At 32.1% G+C, this 26,337-nt stretch overlaps 2 protein-coding genes across 2 annotated transcripts in view; both read left to right on the forward strand.

Moving 5' to 3' along the window:
- Window positions 1–26,337, forward strand: part of LOC111641842 (xaa-Pro dipeptidase-like) — a 40,141-nt gene that overhangs the window by 9,389 nt on the left and 4,415 nt on the right. The window contains exons 5-16 of the mRNA XM_023388086.1: window positions 2,317–2,364; window positions 5,465–5,526; window positions 9,686–9,730; window positions 10,365–10,440; window positions 10,522–10,568; window positions 10,967–11,035; window positions 11,103–11,180; window positions 12,761–12,909; window positions 13,203–13,387; window positions 13,464–13,574; window positions 17,188–17,271; window positions 17,349–17,496. Coding sequence (XP_023243854.1) covers window positions 2,317–2,364; window positions 5,465–5,526; window positions 9,686–9,730; window positions 10,365–10,440; window positions 10,522–10,568; window positions 10,967–11,035; window positions 11,103–11,180; window positions 12,761–12,909; window positions 13,203–13,387; window positions 13,464–13,574; window positions 17,188–17,271; window positions 17,349–17,495 — 1,101 coding nt within the window. The 3' untranslated portion in view covers window position 17,496. The remainder of the gene's footprint in view (window positions 1–2,316; window positions 2,365–5,464; window positions 5,527–9,685; window positions 9,731–10,364; window positions 10,441–10,521; window positions 10,569–10,966; window positions 11,036–11,102; window positions 11,181–12,760; window positions 12,910–13,202; window positions 13,388–13,463; window positions 13,575–17,187; window positions 17,272–17,348; window positions 17,497–26,337) is intronic.
- On the forward strand, window positions 19,253–21,349 carry LOC111641843 (general transcription factor II-I repeat domain-containing protein 2A-like). The gene has a single exon (XM_023388087.1). It carries the CDS (start codon window positions 20,160–20,162, stop codon window positions 20,799–20,801), a length of 642 nt encoding a protein of 213 aa, XP_023243855.1. The 5' UTR covers window positions 19,253–20,159; the 3' UTR covers window positions 20,802–21,349.

The following is a 26,337-nucleotide window of genomic DNA, read 5'->3' on the forward strand; positions in this document are numbered from 1 at the left end:
TACACAAAGGTGTATATCAAGCCCACTCATGATCCGATATATATACCAGCGACATCTAATGATCCAACTGTATATAAACTCTCTGCCTTTAGGGCGCTAATCAGAAGAGCGTTTCTGTATTGCTCCAACGTAATAGACACGATAGAGGAACTGAATAGAATTAAAGAAGATGCGAAAGGGCTGGGATTTGGAACAAGATCTGTAGAGCATCTAATCACCGCATACAACGATCCTAGAAAGAGCAAAAAGAAAAAACCAGAGGGAGCCAGCAACATCACAAGATTTACATATAATAAACATCTATTCCCAGTTATGAAAGAAATTGCAAACTACAAAAACACCAATATAGTATACAAAAGAGCTCCCACATTGTATACGTTGCTCAGAAACGACAAAGAAAAAATTAATGAAAAAGAACAAGCAGGAGTATATGCAATACCATACAAGAACGACCAATTAGGAATAGATAAAGAATACATAAGAGTCACTAATAGAAACCTTAGCGTGAGGATGAAGGAGCATATGTTTATAATAATAATAATTATTATTATTTATATTTTATTTATGTATATAATAATAATATAGTATAATAATAGTTATTTAATAATAGTAATTATTATTATTATAGCAAGTTTAATTTCAGAATAAAATAAATTAAAAACTTAATTTTAAATGATTATTTACAATTTTAGTAAAAATCCTTGAACATAAAATATAACTTCTTTGATTAAAATTACAAATTTTCCTCTTTTTGGGCCTGTAACTCTGGGAGTGTGTTGACTTCATTCCTCTCTTGCAGTCAAGATGCTCCCAGAGTTTCAGGCTTGAAAAAAATTTCAAAGAGATAATCTGTGTAGACAGTGCCGGCCCGAGGCAAGTTTTAGGATGGAGCGCGATCCTATTATGGCGCCCCCCTTGGTTGCCCCTAATTTATACCCTTTAATTTTCTTTACCACTGAGGCGCCCCCAAGGACTTAGCGCCTGGAGCGGCTGCTCCTTTCGCCCTATGGTAGGGCCGGCTCTGTGTGTAGAAAAGAAGTAAATTACAAATATAAAGAATTTTCTTATTTGACACAATTAGAGGTATCCTTCATACAATACAGTTTTGCTGTAACACTGAAATTTGAATATCCCTGTACAATGCAGTTTCACTCTGTTTTCACTCTGACACGGTTCAAAAATTTGAGAAATTCTTCGTACAAAATTTCACAACTTAAGTACAAACTTCATTATTTGATATTTTTCTTTATTTAAGTAATCTTGCATGCTGGTCTCAAATTTGTCCACAAATTTTAGAATGTTGAAATTTTCAATTGATTTTGTGCTTTTCATTGGGTTTACTTTAATGAAAATGATGGTGCAATTTTTTCTTCCTTGTCCCAGCTTTCCTATCAACTGGATGTCATTTTCATTGCTCTTGGACTTTAGCCTTTAAGACTGTCATTGTGTTTTTGTTTTTATGTGTTAATCTTTGTATTTAGTAAAGTGTATTTAAACATTTTTAGGTAAATGTTGTTAGATGTTTTTTTTTAACCATAGGTAAGTAATCATTTGTAAAAATGACAAAGAAACACAGCAGTATTTTGCTACTCAAACTGTTCCCAATTTGGAATTCAAACACACATTCTGGAAAAAATTTGCTTGATTCTCTATTGACTAAGCACAAAGCACTAGAACAAATTTCCGATTAATATATAATATATATAAAATAACATGTTTTTACTTTTTATTTTGTCATACATAAAAAACTTTTATGGTTAAAATTAAAAAAATGAGGACGTTTCTGATATTTCTGATCGAGATTGACAAAAAACCAAGATAAAGACTATACTTTGTTAATAGAAAACACCCTTGTTTAACTAAAATTAATATTATTGCATAGTATAGTAGTTCTAATTGTGATTTTTGGTTAATTATTGATTGGAAATAAATTATTGATTGCTTTATTAAAGATATTTCTCTTAGTAACAAAAGAGAATAGTACACTTTTATTAACTTCTGGAACCTAACCTTTTGCACTAGTCCTTAGTTTCATACAGCATGGATTTGCATAACACAGCATTTTTTCAGAACATATCTACTGTGCTATACAAGGGATACCTGTATAATAATAATTATATCAAGTACTCTGAGGATTGTATATTCTCGAAATGATTGTAAAAACAAAGCTGTCTATCCTTGGATATAAATGCATTATGTAATCATAATTAATAAATTGCATTTTAATTTCTAAGAAATATGATTATTGAATTTTATGATTTCATTCTTTTTATAATTAGATATTGCTTTTAATGATATAAAATTTGAATTTTGCAGATTGAAAATGTATTGACTTCATTGCAATCCGAAGTATTATTAACTCTCGTGAGTATTATTTTAAGTAAAAATAATAGACACAGCTTAGTTAATTAATAACTAAATTATTTTTAAACAAAACTAAGTAAAAATATATTTTTAAAATTTGTTTAAAATTTAATTGTTTAAAATTAAAATATTTTAATTTTATGAAACTGTCTTTAATTTCTTTTGCTTTAGGTGATACATTAGATCATTTATTAGTATACACAAATTTAAAATTAGCCTATTATAAAAGATAACTATAATATTTTTCTACACAAACATAAGAAATAATTTTATACTGTGAGCTAGAATGAACTGCATAGACCATTCTTGTATTAAGAAAAGCAATGGTATTTACATAATGAATGGCATCTTGTTATTGATATCTTTCTCATTTCCTTTCTTCTTATACTCAATGTCTGATTGCCTTTAACTAAGAGATTCTGAGAGAGGTTGGATTTATTATCCACTAAAGCATCAAATGCTGATTTATCACATATTGGCATTTTAAGCATAACCTATCAACAATTTATCATTATTTTTAATAGATTTTTGCCTTATTATAAACATTATTTATCATGATGACAGTTGGGATGCAAAATTTGTCTTTAATAATTACAATGTCAAAAATCATTTGGATATAATTAGAGAATTTTGGTAATAAATGCTTGCACAACAATAAAACTTGCACCAATGATCAAATTAATCAGATTAATGCATAACTCTTAAGAAAATTTTGAACTTGCTGCTTCATTTAAAAATACTTTAGTATATAACAAAGATTTCAGCAGAAAACATTTCTAGTATAAAAAAGTATATATTGTTGATTGATAAAAATTTCAATTTTTCTTAATGTTGATATAACATCCAATAACCTTAATGTTAACATAATATCCATCCATACTGATGTGGTATGGATGAAAAGTGAAAGGAAATGTCTGTTGTTATCAGCTCTAATTTTAAAAATTGTTTGTTTTTAATTAGATATTGTTTTTAAAAGAATTTTGTTAATTTGGTGGCCAAGTAGCTCACTAAGAAAGATTGGTTGTCAAAAGTTGTATTCCAGAACTGTGAAAGTGAATAAATGGTAACTGTTATTTCAGCAGACTTTTGTCTTCAATTTTAATTTAAAATTTTATAAATGTTGCCAATTTTAATCAGATATTAGCCAATATACTGATATTTTGTAGGCAATGCTCGTTGACAATTCGTTTGAAAGTTGTGTCATTTTTTTATTGAAATGTTTTGATATTATTTCTTACAATAAAACTAGCTGATATCAAAGTCAAATTTTTTTAAAAATTCTTTAAATTATTGCAACAGTTTTTAGGGATTTGGTAGTAATTTTTATCTTAATATTTTGTAGCAATTGATTGTTATGCTTTTTATGCTGTATTTTATCAAAATCTTTTTATTATTTATTGAGTTTGTGTATTATAGTCTTAAGATATTTTTTAATTGTATACAGTGGTACCTCAGGATACGAACACCCCAGCATACGAAATTTTCAGGATACGACATGAAATTCGAACATATTTTTGTTCCACGATATGAACAAAAACTCACCATACAATGTTACATTAGTTCGCAGCGCCATTTTTTTATTCACTTCTGTTCATTGGTCTCAGTCCGCGTGTTTGCTTCGTCATGGAAGGATCTTGCTCGATAAAGGAAATCTTGAAGTTTTATCAGAAAGTGGCCATTTTATTAAAATTGAACATCCCAAAAATGTTTACACTGGCCGTATTGCTGCTCAGAGTAATTACATTTGCCTAAGTCATTTTAGAAACATTTTAAAAAGTAGGCAAAGCCAAACCTCTTTGGATAGATATTTTACCAAGCAACCTCTATCCAGTGAAAGTGCTGGTGGAAGTGAAGGAAAGAAAGCAAAAAGTAGTGAATAAAAATTTTAAAAATATATATAAAACAACACTAATTTTTTTAATCTTTTCTAAGTTATTGTTACATTATGTTATGTAAGTTAAGTTTTAGTATCATTTCCCTTCTCCCTCTCTTCTGCCACCAGTTTACACCTCCACCGTCGTCTATCGTCAAAGGTAAAGTGCAAATAAAAACTGCATTTTTTTTTTTATCAATTATTATTCTATTATGGTTATTTATACTGTGAGATTAACAGTGAGCCACTGGGCTCATCCCAAATGACCACTTACTCTGCAACAAGTTGGTAAAACCCGTTCTCAGCTTGTCGGATTTCTAGGAGGGCAAAAATTTGAGTGGGGAGTGCGTCGGTAAGTCAGCAGGTGTCCTTCAGAGACAGGAGACAGGGTTAAAAACAAAACAAGTATTTATTTATATAACTAAGCTAGGATACATAGGTTAAATGCGATTAAATAAATTCACTATACAAAAGGGACGCTCTAATAGCTTTTCCTCTAGTCTGAGAGAGAGTTCACAAAGCTCTAAAAGTACAGAAACCTCTATGCGGATATGTCTAATATGCGTTCGTTGAATATGTTCGTTAATGGCGATGGAAGTTCAAATGGCTGTGGTTGGTCGTATGTCCTTTCGGTCCGGAGTATGGAGACAAATATGGCACATCTACCAAGTATAACTTCCAAGGGATCGCGCGGAGCTTTTGGGGACCCGAGCTTTTATACGTTATTCGTAGGAAATGAGTCACGTGATCGACTTCAGTTGACACTTACGGTGCACTCCGATCAACTAACTGTCAACTTTCCCACCATAATGTGAAAACAATCGGTGACCTCCGATATACTTCTCACCAAGAGTGGGTTTTTTCATCGGAGTTATTTACAAAGATTTTTCCGACATCGGCGTAAAAATCGCGGATTTCACAATACATTTACAACTACAAAACACACTTTTCAATGTTTTCCTTACTATAGTTATTTTTTTTTTTTTAAAGGTACTACTTAGCTTTAATTTGAATGTGTTTTTTATGTTGGTACGAATTATTTGGTTTTACATGTAATCGTATGGGGAAAAATGATTTACCTTATGACATTTTCATGTCATAAGATAAATCATGATACGATCTCAGTTTCGGAATGGATTAATTTCGTATCCTGAGGTACCACTGTATATAATATCAACTACAAATATTGTAAGTATACATATATAAATGTTATTTTCCCATTTCTAGAAAGGATTAAATACAGACAGTGGAAAGATATCGCGAGAAGCTGCATTTGACGGCATTGGCAAGTAAGAAATCTAATAGCATTTAATTTTGTTAATTCTATATCTGTGTATAAAACAAAGCAGTATCATTTATTATAATGAATTAAAATTTATATATAAACTTAACTATCAGTTAGAAAGCAAATAAATTGCCATTAAGTTTGTGAGACTAATCGGGGGTAGGATGTTTACGAGTTCTTCACTCTCCTACCTCTTACTCGACTCAAGACCTTGAGGTCCGGTCTCACTTGTCTAAAGGATGGGGAAAAAAAGGTTAGGAGAAGGATCGTTAGATTCTGTCACCTGTCAGGATCTGACACCAATCTATCAATTTATCGCGGATAGATGGGGGAATTATCACGAGCGATCTCGTTGAGGACTTCGGGTTTAGTTTAGAGGTGATAATGGTGGAAGAAATGCACTCCAATCGTTCGTTAACAAAATACCCGTTTATTCCATACATTTATACATAGTTAATAATTGGAATACAAATCCCTCTCGGGATTTTCAGTCCGTACAGTTCATAAAGTAACGGCAAAGTATAAAGTAATCGCGACCCTACCTGCGAGGTTGGAATATTCGAGAGAGAGCTTACACATCATCGCGTGTAGGATAAATACCTCTAGTTATACAGGATGGTGGTTTCAGGACGATCTTGGAGTCCGAATCCTGGGCTCGTTAAAATAGTTCGTGAGTCGACATAAGTCCTCAAATCATAGAATAGTTCTATCGAGGATGGTGGCGACGAGAGGCAGGTAATTCACACACACGCGCACACAGAGTACAGAACAATAACTTTCCCCCCTGTGTTGTCATCGCACTTGTCTTTTATATGGGGCCTCTCTTTTCGAGATTTCCCATGTACGTCACAGGTGATGATCTTCGTTGACCAATGGTGGGCGAAGTGACAAACTTATGACACAACAGTTAACTCATCTTCTACAGGGAAGTATTGTCGTGGGAACAGAGTTTTTATGAGCGATTTTTATGAGAAAATTTGTCAGTTGTTTTTCCCTTTTTGTGTTAACCCTAACTTTAAAAAAAAAAATTGGTTTGATTTTGAAACGAAACGATAAATGAATGAACAGAATGAATATAACTATTTGAATCTCGACCCTCTTAAATCCTGACTCTCACAAGTTCGATTAATTGGAAACAAAAGATTATTTATTCAAATTAATAAATTAATAGGATTTGGAAGTTGAATGCATAAATATACAAGCAATGTTTGACTTTTGGACAACTCACTTTTTCATTCATTTTTAGCAATAGATAAATGTTTCTGGCTGTCATTTAGAGGTGCATTCAACCAGTTTTTGTTAAATAACAAAGGAGTCATTCATAAAAATAGACAAAAGAAACATTTAATCTATTGATTTAACATTTTAAATAATGCTTTATTCTAGTTTATTCATGGAATTTTTTATTATTATGGTTTTCTACGAAAAAATACAGATAACTTAAAACAAATATTAGTCAATATAGAAAGATTAAAGTAAAAAAGTAAAGTGGACTGTACCATCCTTTCTCGAGGTTTTCTAAAGATGTTTTTAATTGTGAAGAAAGCAAACATTTTCCTTTTTTTTAACTAATGAAACACATCTAAGATATAATAATAATAATAATAATATGTATAGATAAAGTTTTAGCTTAAACTAAAAATTGCATTCCAAATTTTTGATGTTTTTGTTCAGTTATTTCTCATTTCTCAAGAATAGTGCAGAATTGCATTTATAATAGTGATGAATGGCAATTTGATTTTTGTTTTTTTGTTTTTCCTAATTAACAATCCTATTACTCTACAGAAACATATTTAAAATTTGAAATCAGGAATGCTTCAATCACTAAAATTAATTTTCACTTTTGAATATAAATTAAAACATTTTTTCTGAGTGTATTTTTATATTGAATGTATAAATTTTGAAAATAAACAAAACATGGTACCAGGTTAATAACATTTAAGTTGTTTAGTCAAAGAAATTTATTTAACATTATTTAATAAGGTAGTTCTTAGTTATAGTTTAGGTCAGTGGTTCCCAATTAGTTTTTCCTGCATACCACTTCAAGAGCGAGCTCAAACTCGTGTACCCCTTATAGCAGAAATTCATATTAATATTATAAATTCAAAGGTAATCCTGTCTGTCTGTTGCCGTCTAAACCGCTGAACAGGTTTTAATAAAATTTGGAACAGAGATAGCCTACATGTTGGAGATGGACATAGGCTACATTTACTGCGAGAAAATATCTTACTACCACAAGAAAATTTGATATAATGCGGGTGAAGCTGTGGGTAGACAGCAAGTAATAAATAGAATAAGTTTTTTTTACATTTATTACTTTTAAAATACAATTCTAATAATAATGAAAATAACATATGGTTATTTGATTTTAATGTGACAAATGTGCACAATTTTCTTTGCAAAACTTTATAAAATCTGGTTGCTTTTTGGTCAGCTTCAGTCTCAAGTCATCTTCGAGTTGAAGTCTGTGACGATGTTTAGTTTTCATGTTTGTCATGGCCAAAAATCCGCTCTCACAGAGGTATGTTCTGCAAAATGGTAGTAAATATATTATTGCAGCTTTGCTGACACGGTAATAATGATAATTATACAATTAACACAAATTGTGTTAATTGTACAATTTTTGTTTCTTGCACAAGAATTTCATTTAGGTATTGTCACAAATGCATTTTTTTTAATGAAATTTCGAGAATATTTTTAGTTATAAATAAACGAATTTGTGCATTCCACCTCTTGTTGTAAATTGCTGAATTTTTGATGGACCACCCATTATTTTTTTGATTGCTTCATCTCATGCATTTAAATTTTAAATCGGCTGATTTTAGATTGCCGCATGTACCCCTTCATGCAATTTTGCGTACCCCCATGGGTATGCGTATCACTAATTGCGAACCATTGGTTTAGGCCATTAACTTATTTTTGTTTATTTTGAATTGTTTTCTTTCATATTTTAAAATTGCTTAATTTTCTTTTATTCTGATTATTTAAATGCTCTAATGCAGTGTTTTTCAACCTTTTTGAACACGCGACCCCTTTACAAGTTAAAAAATTCTGGCGACCCCCCTAGGGCCATATTAAAACTATATCAGTGATTTTAAAAATTATGTATTTAATTTTCTTTCTGTTGAGAGAAATTATTGTTGACTAAAATGAGAGTTTAAGTAGAATCGACAAAAACTTAAGACATTTATAGTATAATACTTTCTTTTCATAACAACGTTGGGTCCGATATGCTGTTGACCTTTTTCTTTTTTTTTTTTTAGGACGAGAGTTTTCAACTTACACTTCTCTGATCATTACTTTTATTTTCTAGTCAGCTCACACTTTTTCGGCTATCATTNAATTGTGTTAATTGTACAATTTTTGTTTCTTGCACAAGAATTTCATTTAGGTATTGTCACAAATGCATTTTTTTTAATGAAATTTCGAGAATATTTTTAGTTATAAATAAACGAATTTGTGCATTCCACCTCATGTTGTAAATTGCTGAATTTTTGATGGACCACCCATTATTTTTTTGATTGCTTCATCTCATGCATTTAAATTTTAAATTGGCTGATTTTAGATTGCCGCATGTACCCCTTCATGCAATTTTGCATACCCCCATGGGTATGCGTATCACTAATTGCGAACCATTGGTTTAGGCCATTAACTTATTTTTGTTTATTTTGAATTGTTTTCTTTCATATTTTAAAATTGCTTAATTTTCTTTTATTCTGATTATTTAAATGCTCTAATGTATAATAATTAAATAAAATAATATATTATTTTCAAAATCAATTTATTAGTAGTAATAACACTTTAAAGAATCACAATGAAGTCTTCTATTATAAACTCTACCTTTTTATTTATTTGACAAAAATTTTTTAAATATAGTATGTAATAAAACTTTTTTTTCATGAAAACCTTTTTTTTAATTATTACAAAATATTTTCATAACTTGGTTTGTTGAGATTGGATTTAAGAAATAATAATTAAAATTATTATTATTTTTGATTTAAAAATATGCTCCTTTTCATGCAAAAATTATAAGATTATATTTGATATCTGAAATGGAAAATTTGATAGAGAGAAGAGAGTTATTTTCTTAATTTATTTAAATTTAAATTTTGAATTTACTTTATTGATAAAATATTCATTCTTTTTTCTTATAATTTTTACAGATTTACTGTAAACAATACACTTCTTCATCCAGAAATTGTGGAATGGTAAAATATAAATTTTTTTTCTAATATTTTAATGATTTTAAGAAATGTAAACTATATTTTTACAATTAATGCCTATTTGTTTCCATTTTATTGTCATATTAAATGATGATCAACAATAAAATATTTGTATGGTAGACTCGCCTTATTGCAACCTTATAATATAGACCTTATCACAAATTAAAGATCAACAGAGAAGGTCCCACTATTCTCTCCTAAGAGTAATATATGATGAATATTATGAATATAGAATTCTATGATGAATATAAAAACTTATAAATGATTATGGTCTACAATGGAAACTTTTAGGAAGATTATAAAGCTTTGTTCTAGTTTATAGCATGCATTTGTGTATGCAACTGATTGAAAAATCATAGAATAGTTTTTAGAAGTATTTAATATTTAGTTTAAATTTTTCTTAAGGATTTTTATAATGATTTGAAGGTTTGGAGTAGTTTTCTTCTGTTGGTATGAAACTATGATGTAATTTGTACCTTTCTATCAAAACTGGAAAAGGACTATTTGACATGTTTGCCTTGAAGGTTCTTTGAGAGAGTCTACTGTATTAAAAACACTTACTGTACAGTTTATCAACATCATCTTTCTTAAAATAACTTTTTTTTTATAAAAATTTTAGTCGTGTTATCAAGACACCATATGAAATAGAAGTTTTGAGGTATACAAACCGTATTAGCAGTGAAGCACACAAAGAAGTAGGTTGAATTTGTCATCCGTTTTTGCAAACTATTAGAAGAAATGTTTGTCTTATGTTATTGTATTACATTTTCTATTAGGTAATGAAACAAATAAGACCAGGAATGAAAGAATATCAATTGGAAAGGTAAATTATTTTCCTACATGTGGGTATGTGCCACATAATGATGGACCATGTATGATGATCCTGTAAGATTATAATGGAGATAAAGTTTATAGCTACTTGTACTTTTCCTATGTTTAACTATAAAAATATTTATCATTGTGTTACATATAACCCATATGATTAGTAAGCTTTATAGATTTGTCTTAAATACTGTACATGTAATGATGATGCTTAACGACATATTTCTCAAAATGTATCCCCATCTTTAAGCGGTGCATATCTGCAATAAACTTTTAATTAATATTATTAGTTTGCACCCTACAGTTATGTATGTTCAGAGGAAGTTTTTAACGTCAATAACATAAATTTAGATGTATATATGTACAGTTTGTACTAATAGAATTCTCAATTTCTTTTAGCATATTCTTGCATTATTGTTATTATACAGGAGGAGCTCGACATGTTTCGTACACATGCATATGTGGAAGGTAATTTCGTTAATTAATGTTTAAATTTCCAAAATGCATAAGTTAAATATACAAAATTTATTTCTAGTGGTGAAAATGGTGCAGTTTTACATTACGGGCATGCTGGTGCACCAAATGATAAGACTGTTCAAGATGGTGATATGTGGTATGTACTTTAAATTTCCAAATATTTAATTATAGGATCTGATAGTTTCTTACATTACATTAACGTTAAAATTTATCTTTTAATTTTCTGCATTATTATTGTAGAGAGTCTTTTAAATGAATGCTACCATTTTCAATTACTATAATTATGTTAATTATTAACTGATAAGTATGCTTTTGTACCATTTGATAGAGTAACTATTCGATTTTCATGTACAATCTGCATTCAAATGTAGTCTTGTCTACTGTCTAGGAAGCATCATAAACAAAAATACATTTTATATTCTGCAGTTTGGAATTGGAATCAGTCATCATTGTGCAACACAATTTTCAATGATTTTTGCTTTTCCTCTCCTCCCAGACAATTTCAAAGTAATCCACCATCTTAGGCAAACATCTTACTGCACAAAGACAACCAATTCTGACTTTGTAGACTGTAGAACACAAAATGTCTTCTCTGTTGCAGAGTCACCATTTTTGTTTACAACTTTTCCTAGAAGCAGTACGGGAAAAAGACTTTTTGAATGCAAATGGTAGATGAAATTTAAACAGTTAATCGATTTGGTGCTCAATACATGCTTCTCAGGTAATAATTAACATTGCTACCATTTTTGAATTAGTATAACTTTCTTTTTGGAAGATCATGTACATGTTGGACTTGTATCTTAAAATATAAAACATTTTGTTATATTCATTAATTACTAAAATCTTCTGCTTAGTGACATGAAAAATAATTATAATCAAGTTATAAGTTTTCCATAAATTAATAGGAAAATTGAATTACAAGAGGCTTTTTTTAAAAAAGGTGGCCTTTAACTTTTTTTTTTAATCTTTATATACAAGCAACTGCATTTATAAAATAAAATTGAAACTGAATTTTAAAAAATCTCTTAAAATGTCTCAACTTTTGAAAGGCAGGTTTATACAACATGACTGCCACTGACATTTTCGTTGACCCAAAAGCATGCAAACAAGATGGCTTAACAGTCTTGTTTGCATGAACAGTTCAGACATTTACAAAGTCTGTTAGCATACAACTTGTGAATCATTTTGAGAATGTTCAAGAGCATCCATTTCTCTCAAGAGTGAGAATACAATCTAACACATGATTCTGTTACCATCATTGATTGGTTCAAAGATTGGGCAATGAGAAAAATTTGACAGATTAGATTTTCATGACAGTGTAACTTGTTGAACCAAGATTGTCGTAAGTTGTTTGTTCAAAACAAGATAAATCTGTGCATATTGCAGTTTTGAGTGAGTATCAATGGTAATTGTATCATGTAAAAAAACCTTTAATCAGAGAAATTCTTTGCAGTTTGCACACATCATGACAATACTTGCAGAAAGAATTTTTCCTTGTGAAAGTATTCAAAAATGTTTTAATTTCCTTTCAAATAAAAATTTTGTAAAATACTGTCAATTGTAATTAAATATTCTAGTTGTGATTTAAATTATTATATATATTTAAAATTTTATAATTTTAAATGGCTTATTTCAGAGTCCTTTATATAATTATTTTATACTTAAAATTAGAAAGAATTTAAATATAATTTTTAAAGCTGTTTTATTATTTATTAGTCTATTTGACATGGGATGTGAATATAATTGCTATGCATCGGACATCACGTGCTCGTTTCCCGCTAATGGTAAATTTACAACACAGCAAAAAGCCATATACGAGTCCGTTTATAAAGCTAGTCGTGCTGTAATGAAGGCAGTTAAACCAGGTAAAAATTATATTTAGTGTATATTTTATATCATGTTATAAATATGGATTGCAATTATCTTGGACACTTATTATGTTGTTTTCATATTTACAATTCTCATGAAATTGTGTAGTACAGTATACATTTTGTTTGTCATATTAATAAAAGCCCTAACAATATATGTGTAATTTGTAATATGCTTGTCAGTGTGGAGGAATTATAAATTAGATTAGTCCATTCTAGATTAATCTTCTCTTGCAGAATTTTCTAAATTATTTAATATATATATTAAATAAGAATTGCAATAATTGTAGGTGTTTCTTGGGTTGACATGCACCTATTGGCCTGTCAAGTTCAGTTAGAAGAATTGAAAAAGCATGGTTTATTGAAAGGTGACATAGAAGATATGATGAAGGTCCATCTTGGGGCAACATTTATGCCTCATGGTCTTGGACATTTCATGGGGTGCGACGTACATGATGTCGGTGGTTATCCAGAGGTACAACTTGTGTTTACATTTAAATGCCATTTACATATTGTAGTTTAAAAAACATTTTTATTATATATGACCTTAGTGCGGACCGGAACGAGTAAACGCTCCCGGATTAAGAAACTTAAGAACCGCTCGTCTCCTCGAAGAAGGGATGGTATTAACTATTGAACCTGGAATATATTTTATTGATGCAGTAAGTTACTATATGTAAATACAATTACACAAATTTTATATAAATTTTATACAAATTAAGCTTACATTTTAACTTAAACTTAATTGATTACTATTATATAATTTATAAAATAATTTTTTATTTACTGAACTGAAAGTTTATCAAATTAGAAAGTTTTAAAATTAAGATATGGATTTTTTTTAATAGCGACTAAGCTTTAATTTCTGAACCTAAACCTTCAAATGCAAAAAATTTTTTCATGTAAAATATCCAAAAAATCTTTCACCTGTAGACTTCAGTAATCTTGAATATATTGAACATGGAAGATAATGTCAAAATTGTTTCAATAAAATGAAATATTTTTGATTTGAATGAAGAATGGGCTGACAATTGGAGATTATTGGCACAAACTTGTATGCTTGCTTTGAAAATTATAAACACATATTCCCTGAATTGAAGAGACTGTGGCTATGTTAGAGAGGGATGCGAGTGTAGTCCAAATCAGTGTCCTTTGCAGCTCACTTAGCCTCAAAATCGTCTTTTTCATTTCCTAGAATGCCAATATGGCCAGGAACAAATATAAAAGTTATTTTATTTACAAGATTTTTAATATGATGCTGGATATATGCAATTTTATTGTTATTGCAATTGAGATTTAATACAGCTTTTAGGACAGACTGAGAATCACTGTAAATGATGATAGACAGAGTTTTGTTTGGTAGTGAAGTGGCCCACTGAACAGCTTGGTAGTCAGCATCCTTTTCAGCTTGATAGATGGAGGTATCTGTACCTTCTAACATATTTTTGGCAAAATATGTCAGTTTGGAGGAAGATAAAGATACTTGAGCCGACAAGAAGGGAGCTTTTGGACCCATATGTGTAGATATTAATGTCTGCGTGGTTATCCATGGAGGAAGCAGATGACACCAAATAACCTTGTTTACAGGATGATGATCAAAGATAGTAGGGTAATTCCAATGTGGTAACATATGAACAGCCATAGATGGGAGTAGAGACCGTTGTTGAGCCTTGACATCTGAAATTCTGATGTAGTAGTTTAGAACCTTTTCTACAATACATAGTGACAAAGGAAGGAGCTCAGAGAGCTCCTTCCTTTGTCACTATGAAGGAGCTCTGCTAGTATCAGAGAGGCATTAGTAAAAACAGTTCTGCAGCACTTCGAAATTCTGATGGCAAACTGGCTTTGAAAAGAGAGTAATTTACTTGCTACTGAATTTTTACTAGTTACATCATAAAAAATTTTTTTTGGTTAAAATCTTTCTATAAAATCATGCTAAAATATTATGTAAGATAGGGAAGATGAGGGGGATCAAAGAAAATATTATGATTTTTTACACGGGTAGATGGGGTCTAGAATGGCCGTAATCGCCCTTACGTAGTTTATTGATGGCCCCTATAAGAAAATCATGTCTAACCTGTCTCCCATACTTTAGTAAATTCCCAAATTTAGACCTAAGTAGAGAAAATCCTCTGGATTACTGACATGGAACTTGAAGACTCTGACTTCAATGTCAATGAAGCATGGTCTTTGAAGATGGCTCACAAAAATGTCACAAATTGCATTCTTGTCTCCAATCTCTTAGGGAAAATCCTTGTGCTTTATTAATCATGTAGCATCTCTAGCACAATCATTTATTTTTCTCACTATGGACTCTCTGGATCAAACTAAATGGCATTGGGCATGGAATCTTCATCATAAATGGAACTACAGAAGTAATAAAAACTGTGAATGCCAAGAACTTCAAATGATGGAACACATCTACAATGACTTCTCCTCCACAAAGCTCCTGTTGAACTATTGAAATCAAGCTCTTGAGTGGCTTGAATAGGTCAACCATTAATCTGTGAAATCTCTCAATATCTCTCTTTCCTTTTCCATACAAAATATAAATTCCAAAAAAATATTAAAATATCATGCAGTTCCTATAAAATTTTAATGCTGATTTTTTTTTTTTTTTTTTTAATTAATCAGATTGAGTTACACACATTTCTCAAACTTGAACAGTTTGTTCTTCTGCATTTTAGTCCCACTTATGAGGTTGATGCTATTTCCTGACTTTGCTTTATTCTATACCAGATATTTCCTTCTTTTTCCAATTTTTTTTAAAATTGGACATAAATCTGCCCATAGCAACTAGAATTCAGGTGAGGTTAAATAACTGTGTTCGGCAATATTAAGTCTACATGGTTCAATATACTTTCCAGGCCATTCACTGCTTAACATTAGTGATCCAGCAATATTGATTAAAAAGTCGTGTTGTTTCAGAAACTGAAGAGATCCTCTTAATTAATATACAATGGAGCCTCGCATAATGAGCAAAGCAAATTGTGAAAAGACGACTCACTTAATGAATGACATTTCGCATAACGAGTGACCAGGAGAGGGGAAGTCCTGGATTTTCCACATGCTCCATCAGCCTGTGTTTAGCACTTGTTCTGCTAGCATCTTAGTGTCACTTATGATCACACACATTACATATAAACATCAACAACTATAACCTGTTATTTAATAAACATGACAAACGATATGCCAAATTCTTGGGCTATGTAAAGGCTATAATTAAATATTAGAAATTAATTAATTTGACTAGAGATAGACAGTTAACATGCGACTAAATATCTAAATGGCACAATGTGCTGATTGGTCAGCTGAATGATGTCAACCCACCGAAATAGGAAATGCTGATCGATTATGTTATGTGGGAAGAAGTCATGCCGGAATAAATTATTTCCTTTAGTTGTCGTAATATGTAGTGAGAATAAAGTGAAAATATAGTATAATGTTTAGCTTGCATGTTTTCTTAAATTTATAGGAATAATTTTAAAATGGTTTACTTTTACGTAATAAATTACTAACATTGTTATTATTATTATTATTATTATTTTTTTTTTTTTTTGAACGAATTTTAACTTCATACTTGATCTTTATGCACCTCTGAATCAAATCATAGACAATAAATAATTTTAATAGTGTGATTAATTCTATAAANCGTCGTTTATCTGAAAGTCAGTTATCCGAAAGAATTCCAGTTGGCAAATTTAAATTTTTGCCAGGGCTGTGGCGCTGCAATCTTTAGCTATGTCTTGGGCTACTCAAATATTTTATGTTTTTGATACTAAATTAACTTCTGAAGTATAATTTTTTATTGTTTTTATATTTTTCAATATATTTATTTTGTTTGTACAAAATAAAGAAATAATTTTTAATGATACAATAGCCACATTATTATTTTAAAAAGTTTACATTAGGTATAACATTGACGAAAATTCAATGCAAAGTGACACACAAAGGAGAAAAATTTCAGGATGGGATAGGTTAATATATTTTTTTCATATATAATCAGTTATCCGAACAATCCCAGTCCCCAATTGATTCGGATAAACGACGCTCTACTGTAATTTATATGGGAAAAATTGTTTCACTTAACAAGTGTTTCACATTATGAGTAAGATTCTGGAACGAATTATGCTCATTAAGTGAGGTTCCACTCTACTTTTTCATGTGTTCAATGGTTTTTTTTCCCTTAAATTTTGAAGTTTTGTTATACTTTTAAAAATTTAACATAGTCTGCTTAATCTCACTATAAAATTTTATTTATTTCTATTACTGCAGTTATTAGATCAAGCTTTAAATGATCCTCAACTTTCCCAGTTTTTGGTTCCTGACGTAATCGAGCAATATCGTGGATTTGGAGGAGTATGTGATTTTTATTTAAGTTAGAAAAGGTTTTATATTTTTATTTTGTTTTCTCTTATGATACCATTCTTCACTAGGTCAGAATTGAAGACGATATTGTAATAACGTCGGATGGCATGGAGCTGTTAACGTGTGTCCCTCGTGCAGTCGAGGAAATAGAAAAACTCATGGAAGAAGGTAGAAAATTAAACGTGACGTTTCCACAACAGAAATTGCAAGAATAGAGTAAGAATTTTTTAAAATAAATCTTGACTCAATTTTTTAACAACAAAATTGTTCTTGAAAGAAAAGAAAATTACATTTGAAAATCTTAAAGATTTTAATAAAGGCAGCTCTCAGAAGATGGATGTTTGCTTTTTGGAAACAAACTTGAATGTCGTTGATCTATATTCATCACTTAATTGTTCTCTCTCGTCACTTCTGATTGATGGTGTTTTAATTTAGTGATGTAATTCATATTATTCTAACTCTAAAATACTTTATCTAGGTTTTGAATTATTGACTTTTCTGTTTATTCTTTTTATTTAAACAATTAATAGTTTGAAATATCGCCAGTCATATTTATAAATTAAGAATTTAAATGAGTTACTCTAAAACTGAAGCACTGATTCAGGTATGAAGATTTGATGGCATGATTCTTCACTTATTTGTATTCAATGCTTAGCGCGCTGGTGGGTCCTAGGATTGAATCTGGATGAGTAACAAACCCTGGAATTTTTTAATGGGCACTCTGTCCCAGTTATTTCAGACTCTGTTCTTCATCATCCAAAGTCCACATCATACACCTGTCCAAACCTGCAATGGGCCTTGGAGACAAGGCCCTCTTAGTATCCACAGAGTGGGGAAAACTCCAAAAAATCTGTAGCAGTGAAACAGATTTGAGTAATGCTAATCACATCATACTCAATAGATTTCCAATACTGCATTTTAATATAAATTGAAAGAATAAAATTACTCTAAAATTGTCCTTTTAATTTTTAGTTAGATTCTGAATTACAATTATGCAGGGGTGCACAACCTGCGGCCCGCGAGCCACGTACGGCCCCCTATCAATGTTTTTGCGGCCCGCAGACAGTACAGGCCAAATCCCTTCTTTCGAAGTTTCTAAGTGTAGTTTCTAAGTGACTTTTTCCCTTTCACAAAGTCATTAGCACCCAACTGTTTTATGACTTTCCCTGAGGTGAGAAATGGGGGATTGTTCTATAAATAAGTCTATTTTTAGCTAACACTTTCTGCTTTAGATATCGAATATTTTAAAATGATGTTAGAACGTCATTTCCGATGTTATCGGGAAGTTTCTATTTTGGCGGGAAATCTTCAATTTTATGCTTCGGAAAACTTGCCTATTCGTCTAAATAGCGTCAAATAACAAAAATAAGTGAAAATAGCGCTGAAAAACCATGAAAATAACGATTTTTTAGCATTTGTTTACATTCTAGATTCTGATTGGTATAGTCGAATTTGAATCAATCTTTTCTGAAAAGACGCTTATTCGTCAACCTAATGTCATTCAAACTAGAAAAAAACTAACCAGAGTTCAAAAAGGAATGTACAAAAAGCTATAAAACCAATAATTTACAACAATATCTCTCCATAGACAAAGAATAGAAAAAAAATTTTTCACATCAAATTTATTATTATTAAGTTGGACCAAGAAAATTAATACTGTAGTTGGAATAGAGTCATTACGACTAAAAGGAAGCCATTTGCATTAAAATATTTTGGATTTAATAATTATTACAAACCGCGTCAAGCCATAAACTTGTCAACAAAGAGGGTTGTAAAATGATTCCGTGTAGCTAGAAAGCTGCGGTTTTTTTTGTTTGAAAGAAAACAGATATATTTAGGTTATTTAAGTAGTAAATTAATTGGAACTTTTTATTTACTTTTATTTTTACATTCTTTTTTTCGTAAATTTAAAATTAAATTATTATTTTTAATTTTTATTTTATTTGAAATTTAACAGTCGTAAACTGTGATATATTTAGGACAAAAAAAAAAAAAAAAACAGATTGATTCTAGCGCCAATTTGAAACGAGATATCGCAATTTTAATAATTATATTTAAAATATTCAGATTTTCCACTGCACTGTGTTAATCACTTTTGATTCATTTCTGAACACGGGGGTAAAACTGACGGGCCATAAATATAATTTAGGTAAGAATGGTAACCACATTTATGATGGATTAGTGTCCTGCACCTGGCATGTTGACGATCTGACTCACAAATTCTGAGAAATGGTGGAGACGCCCGGACAGGGGTCGAACGAATTAAGACCTGCCTGGCCACGTGTGCGTAATAGTCTTCTGTCCCCGCCTCTTTAGTCTTTGGTCAGAGTGGATACAGAACAAAGCACGTGGTAGTCTAGCTTGCCTTATCTCAAACATGATTTGTTGCGGGCCTCAGAATTTTCGGCACAATGAGACATTGTTTTGCAGAGTGAACAGTATGGCGCCGGGCATTAAACGCAAGGTCAATCGCGAGAATCATCAGTTTCAAGAAGTGGAAGTGTGGACTAACAAGTACTGTTTTGTGCAACAGAACAACAGCATTATTTGCCTTTTGTGCAATGGAACAATAGCAGTGCCAAAAGAATTCAACCTGAAGCGACATCATGAAAGCCAACACAAGGATTTCCTTCTGCAAGGTACGGAACGCAAACGGAAAATCGAATCGTTACGACGATCACTAATCAGCCAACAAAATGTGTTCAAGAAACAATCTGGAGAATTGGATGCGGCTGTTGAAGCCAGCCTAGAAATATCTGCTTTAATAGCCAAGAATGGGAAACCTTTCACAGATGGCGATATGATAAAAAAGTGTCTTATCATCGCAAGTGAGATGTGTCCTGAGAAGACAGTGTTTTCAAACAATCAGTCTTAACCACATGACGATACAACAAAGAATCTCGCAAATTGCATCAGACATTTCTGGCCAACTTAATATTTTAGTTGCAAACTGTGCTTATTTTTCTTTGGCTGTGGAAGAATCCACTGACATATCATCAACAGCACAAGTGATTGTGTTTATTAGAAGTGTTTCACTAGATTTTATTGTGAATGAAGAATTTCTTGGCATGGCATCACTTTCTGGACATACAACTGGTGCTGACTTATTTACTAGTTTATTGAGCGTTTGCAACAAATCAGCACTGGACTTTGACAAGCTATCCAGCATTGCCACCGATGGAGCACCATCTATGGTTGGATGTGAGAATGGCATGGTCACCTTGCTGAAAAACCACCTTGGGGACAGGCAAAAGGAGTTAGTCCAGTATCATTGCATAATTCACCAACAGCAACTTTGTGCAAAGAAGCTGGGATTTGAACGTCTGCTGAAAGATGTATATGATACTGTGAACTTAATCCGCCGTCATGGACTCAACCATCGACTCTTCACATCATTTCTTGAAGAAATAGATGCTGATTATGCTGACCTGCCCACGTATACTGAAGTTTGTTGGCTGAGCAAGGCAGCAGTCCTCAAGAGATTTGTGGAGCTATTGGGGCCTATTATCACTTTCCTCTAATAACGGGGGAACACTACAAGGAATTTGGAGGAACAAAGATGGCAGTGTGATTTAGCTTTCCTTGCTGACATTACTTCTTATCTAAACGACCTTAATTTGAGATTGCAGGAAAAGATGCAACTTGTTTCTCAGTTGACAAGTAACATCAATGCATTTATGACCAAACTATCACTTTTCAAGTCTCACATGCAATCAGAGAACTTTACACACTTTCCACATTGCAAGGCCATGAAAGAGAAATACCCACATATGAAGATGGATTACTCTGACCAAGTTAACACCCTCCTTACATCATTCAATGAGAGGTTTGGTGAATTCCAGAAATACAAGATCTACCTGCAACTTTTTTCAACTCCATTTGATGTGAAAGTGGAAGATACCCCTCCAGATGTCCAACTTGAGTTGATAAACATCCAGTGCAGTGATGAATTGAAATCACAGTTTAAAAATTCTAATCTCCTCACATTCTACAAAGAACTGCCTGATACATCATTTCCAAAACTGAAAGACAATGCTCGATTTTGTGCAAGCATGTTTGGCAGTACCTTCCGTGTTTCCCCGAAAATAAAACACTATCTTATATTAATTTTTGCTCTGAAAGATGCACTAGGTCTTATTTTCAGGGGATGTCTTATTTTTCCATGAAGAATTCACATTTACTATTGAACAAAAAAATTCCCAAGTCGAACTTAGACGAGAGTGACGTATATCCGGTCATGTTGAACTGAACTTAAATAAAACCGAAGTGAACTTACAAAGTTCCGTTGGAGTGGACTTCCCACTCTTGCTTCAACTTAACCTTTTTATAGCGTCTACATCGGGCTCGATGACCAATTACTGCTTACTGAACCATAACACTATGCAAATATGATGTGGCGTGATTCCCGGCCGACCAATTAGTGATCACCAGCCATAACATTATGCAAATCTGTGATTCCAAGCCATAGTCTTATGCAAATCATGCCGTGTGGCCTGTTGTCTGCTGACCAATCAGTGGCTGTACTTTCAAAAAGCCAACGGCCACTTTCAACCTGCAGTCGATGACCATTACGAGAAAAAAAAAAAAAACTTTACTAGGTCTTACTTTCGGGGGGAGGCCTTATATTTAGCAATTCAGCAAAACCTCTGCTAGGTCTTATTTTCGGGGAAACATGGTATGTATGCGAACAAGCGTTTTCGCTTATGAATTTAAACAAGTGCAAAACACGGAACAGGTTAACCAACGAGAATTTGGAAAATCTGCTGGTTGTTTCAACATCTGCCATTATGCTAGACATCAAGAAGATTGCCGCCAGCATCCAATCTCAGCCATCGCATTAATCACTTGGAGGTCCGGCCCCCAGTCAGTAAACTTAATCCTAATTTGGCCCTTCTTCAGAAAAGGTTGTGCATCCCTGAATTATGAAATCCAAATGCTAGAGCAAAATCATTTTTTTACATTTTCCTAAACAAATTTTAATTTTTGTGAAACTTTGATTTTAGCAAATTACAAGAATGTTGTTTATCATCAGTTTGTTGTACATACAGGGTCGTCAAGGTAAATTCACAAAAGTCACTGTATAACGAAAAAAACCCAATTAAAAATAGAGGGGAAAATCAATATATTCTTACAAAAATTGGTAAAAAAGTAGTACACGACATACAGAATGAATTATTTTATGTAACCTCAGTCAGTTTTCATGACCTGAAACAACTGCAGATACACTTGATCTTCTCATCCATATTTTTCATCACTTCTGTGATAGAGTTTAGAGCATCCTTGTTAATGTGATGCTTAGCATTTACCTTTTGCCTTGACCATGTCCTATAAGTAGTAACAAAGGAAATTGCAATTGGGGTTGGATGGGAGTCACAAATTGGGACTTGTGGTGCAGGAGGTTGCTGTAAAGCCAGACCTGATTTTTCTTGCCTTGTGAGATGAAGCTGAGTCTTATTGGAACAGTTACTCCCTCCCAATGGCCACTTGATCCATCCGGAGCTCTGCAACCATCTCCAACACATTGTACAGTACTATATTATTTTTCCGACTTTTCCAATGATTATCGACATGACTGTGTGCCGGAAATAGCCATTCCCTAACAGGTACTTTACGCTGATTCGTGTTAGTGTGCCAGGCCTGGACTTTTAGCGTGCACCGAAATTAAATAATGACCAAGTTTGTCAATAACAAAATCAAATATTTAATAAATAATTCTAATAATAACTATTTACAAAATTTAGTAAAAATCAAATAACAATTTATTCAATGAAAGTCAATAAGAATCAACCCGACAAAACTCAAATCAATCTAGTTTCTAACTTAAATCTATTCCCCTTTGGAATTCGACAAAATTCAAAGATTTAACTTATATACAATAATTCTTATGAGTTAAAGATCCTAATCGTCACCTCAATATACTAGGAACCTATTTCCTCAACTCTCAAGACTCTCTCTATTCGTCAATCCACAAATCGAATAACTTCTAAATCGCCTTGGAACTACTTTTATCCTATTGGACACCTCTCTTGTTTACTGCTACGAAGCTCACCAAGCTCGTTGCTAACTGGAGTTCACCTCGTCCGTCTTCACTTGACGTTCAGTCTTTATACTGTGAGGTGACGTCACAATTCCGAATGCAATCACTCCCCTCATTTACATACTTATTTGCTAACAATAAACTTTTCTATTTGTCTGGCAGCCTATTTTCCGACAATACTCACTAACCTTTTACATTATTCTTTTTTACAATTTTTGGGATGTTTTATTCTTTTAAGGTTTAGCGAATTTAGGTTGTGCTTGTGGGGTCTTCTCCCCCCTTTTTCTCGATGCGGACTTACTTTTTTCTGCTCGGGAATGCAAGTGTGCGTGAGTTTTTTTTCTATGGCGCTTTTCTCTCATTGGTGAGTTGGTTTCTCTTCTATTTTTAAGTTTCTAAGGTGAATGATGAGGAAACCTTCGTCCTAACAAAACATAAGCCCAAAAAAAAAATATAATAAAAAGCAAAATAAAAGTAAATTAAAATAATGCTCGGACTTGGTTCCTTACAACATTAGTGTAGCAGCCAACATTCAACCTCAAGCTCCCTTAAGAATTGGGTCACCATGACATCATCCTCATTGCTCACCACTCCCAGGACCATCACAGAGGCAGGAAATGTATGACAGTTGGAACATCAGAAGTGTTCTGGCTTATATAGCACTCATTCCAGCAATTTGCCTTCCCGTCCTGGATGAAGTTCTTCTCATCCAAGAATCTTGGGAAGATGACTATGTTGTGCTTAGTGTCGTTCTGCAAAGCCCGAGCCTTCAGTTTGGTGCCCTTCTTGTTCTTCTCAGTTGAAAACTGGCAATTCCTGAGAACAAAAGAATGGTATTGAAGGTTCTTGTGCTCAGCCAAACTGAGTGTCAACTTCACCACCTTTGTTTCTTTTGAGAGGTCACTCGTGCTCCATGCGTATCATTTTTGATCTTCTCCCTCAATATGGCTACAAATTCCAGACTTCTCTTGTGATCAGAATACTTACTGTAAGTTGCCCTGTCAGGAGTCACATTCTCCTTGTTGTCAGACCCCCCAACTTTATGGCTATATTGTAAACTTGCATATTCTTGTAGCCAAACCATGCTACGATTTGCAGGGGAACTTTTTGGCATAAAACAATTCCAGTATATCAGCTCTTTGGTCATATTCTTGCGATATGTCTGAGAAGATTCCAGTTGTCGACTGGTGCTTTCTCGAGTGACTTGGCACACACTCTGTTGACAATCTTGATATAAGACTGTCTAAGATTGCTCGCTAAGAAATTTCAGATTTACTATGATAACCATGTAAATGTTACATAAACAGACTTCACATACTGAATAGAATAGTCTTTACTATTGAACATATTGGTGCTGTACCATACTTTTTACATTTCTTCATTTTGTGACCTTCTTCATACTTTATAATTTTAAATCACGATGCACATGCATATTTTTATTTGTAAGTATTGTCTGCTATTAGAGTTAGTGTAAACACCAAGTGAAAAATAAACATAGTGTCTTTGGATAGGAAGGATATTTATTTGGTTACTAAGTAGCAGAAATAAATTTCTTATGGTGTGGTTGTTTCTATATTACTTTAAAATTAATTCTTCAAAAAATCTTAAAGAATTTGAAAAACTTAACAGTTGATACAGAATTCCACTGTCATTTTCTTAAATCTAACTGCATTTCAACAGAGACAACTACTAAGGATTATATATGTTAGTTCTTTATTATACTATGCATTTCAGGTGTAGGATTTTTGATGTTACTTGCACCCCTCATCAGGTGTTACATTTCTACAATTGGTAAACATACAATTTATTACAGTAATTATTACAAGTTATATTATTTAAAATATTTTTTCATTATATTTAACTAACCTTTTTATTTGTAAATTATACAGCTTTGCAGTATTGATGTTCTATCACCTAAGGCATTTCCAACTGTCCTGTCTGTTTACTTACTATTTGGTCCTAACCATTTCCTCCCACATGTCATCAATCTCCATTCCATTGTTTAAGTTTATAGTGTTGATTGTACTAACAATTGCGAGGTGTTTTTTGAATCTACGTAAATAGCTGTCTTTTTCTTTGTGTATTATTTTTGTGTTTTTCATATTGATTGTACATCCATATTTGTTGCAGTGTTCAGTCCATGGTGATTGGTTATTTTTTAGTCTAATTGCTTTTTCATGCTCTTTTACTCTAGTTCTGAGTTGTCTACCCGTTTCCCCTATGTAAATTGCTGGTTTATTGCACATGCATTTTAGTTCATACACCACTCCTGATTCGTCCAGTTTTTTGTTATTTTTAATTTTATTTATATTAATTTTATTTTTTAGTTTGGCTGCTAGTGTAATTCCATATTTTTTGAAAACATTTTTATATTTCTCATATGTACAGTACAGTCGAACCCCCCCTATAATTACGGTCCCAATAATTACGATTCCTATAAAACTGCTAAAAAATTGTGACAGTATCCGTAAAAAACAGTAAAAAACCCCCTATAATAACGTTAAATGTCATCGGGCAGCCGAACTACTTTCCCGCCGTCCGTAGCGCCACGCTACGGAGAGATTTCTATCGTCTGGACAGTGTTATATAAATTATATATAAATTAGGTACTGTACATATAATTATATATAAATTAGGTACTGTATATATCAAGGGTGGGCAACCTTTTTTATAACATGGGCCAGAATAAATTTTACGTTTTTTCCGTGGGCCATAGTAGTTAATTGACACCTTGTGACCTGTAAATTTTTAGTCTGCAAATATGAAATAAATAAATAAATAAAAAGAAATTAATTACTACAGTCGACCCCCCTATAACACTGTTGATTATTCCGTTTTATATGAATTCCATGTTGTATGAGTCACTTAGATTTTACAAATGCGTGTGCCGGGCTGTGAACGGCTCACCTATTTGTAAAATCTAAGTGACTTTAAACACAATAAAAACAGCACTATGTAGTTGGATACGACAGACATTACATTTTCTAATTGCATAGCTTTTGCACATAGATTTTCTTGAT

Source organism: Centruroides sculpturatus, unplaced genomic scaffold (genome assembly GCF_000671375.1).
Source record: "Centruroides sculpturatus isolate CEXI.00-Female unplaced genomic scaffold, Cexi_2.0 scaffold1327, whole genome shotgun sequence".
In the NCBI taxonomy this organism is placed as follows: domain Eukaryota; kingdom Metazoa; phylum Arthropoda; class Arachnida; order Scorpiones; family Buthidae; genus Centruroides; species Centruroides sculpturatus.

Coding starts and splice junctions, on each gene's coding strand:
- LOC111641843 (XM_023388087.1), top strand. CDS start 20,160: ATGACGATACAACAAAGAATCTCGCAAATTGCATCAGACATTTCTGGC.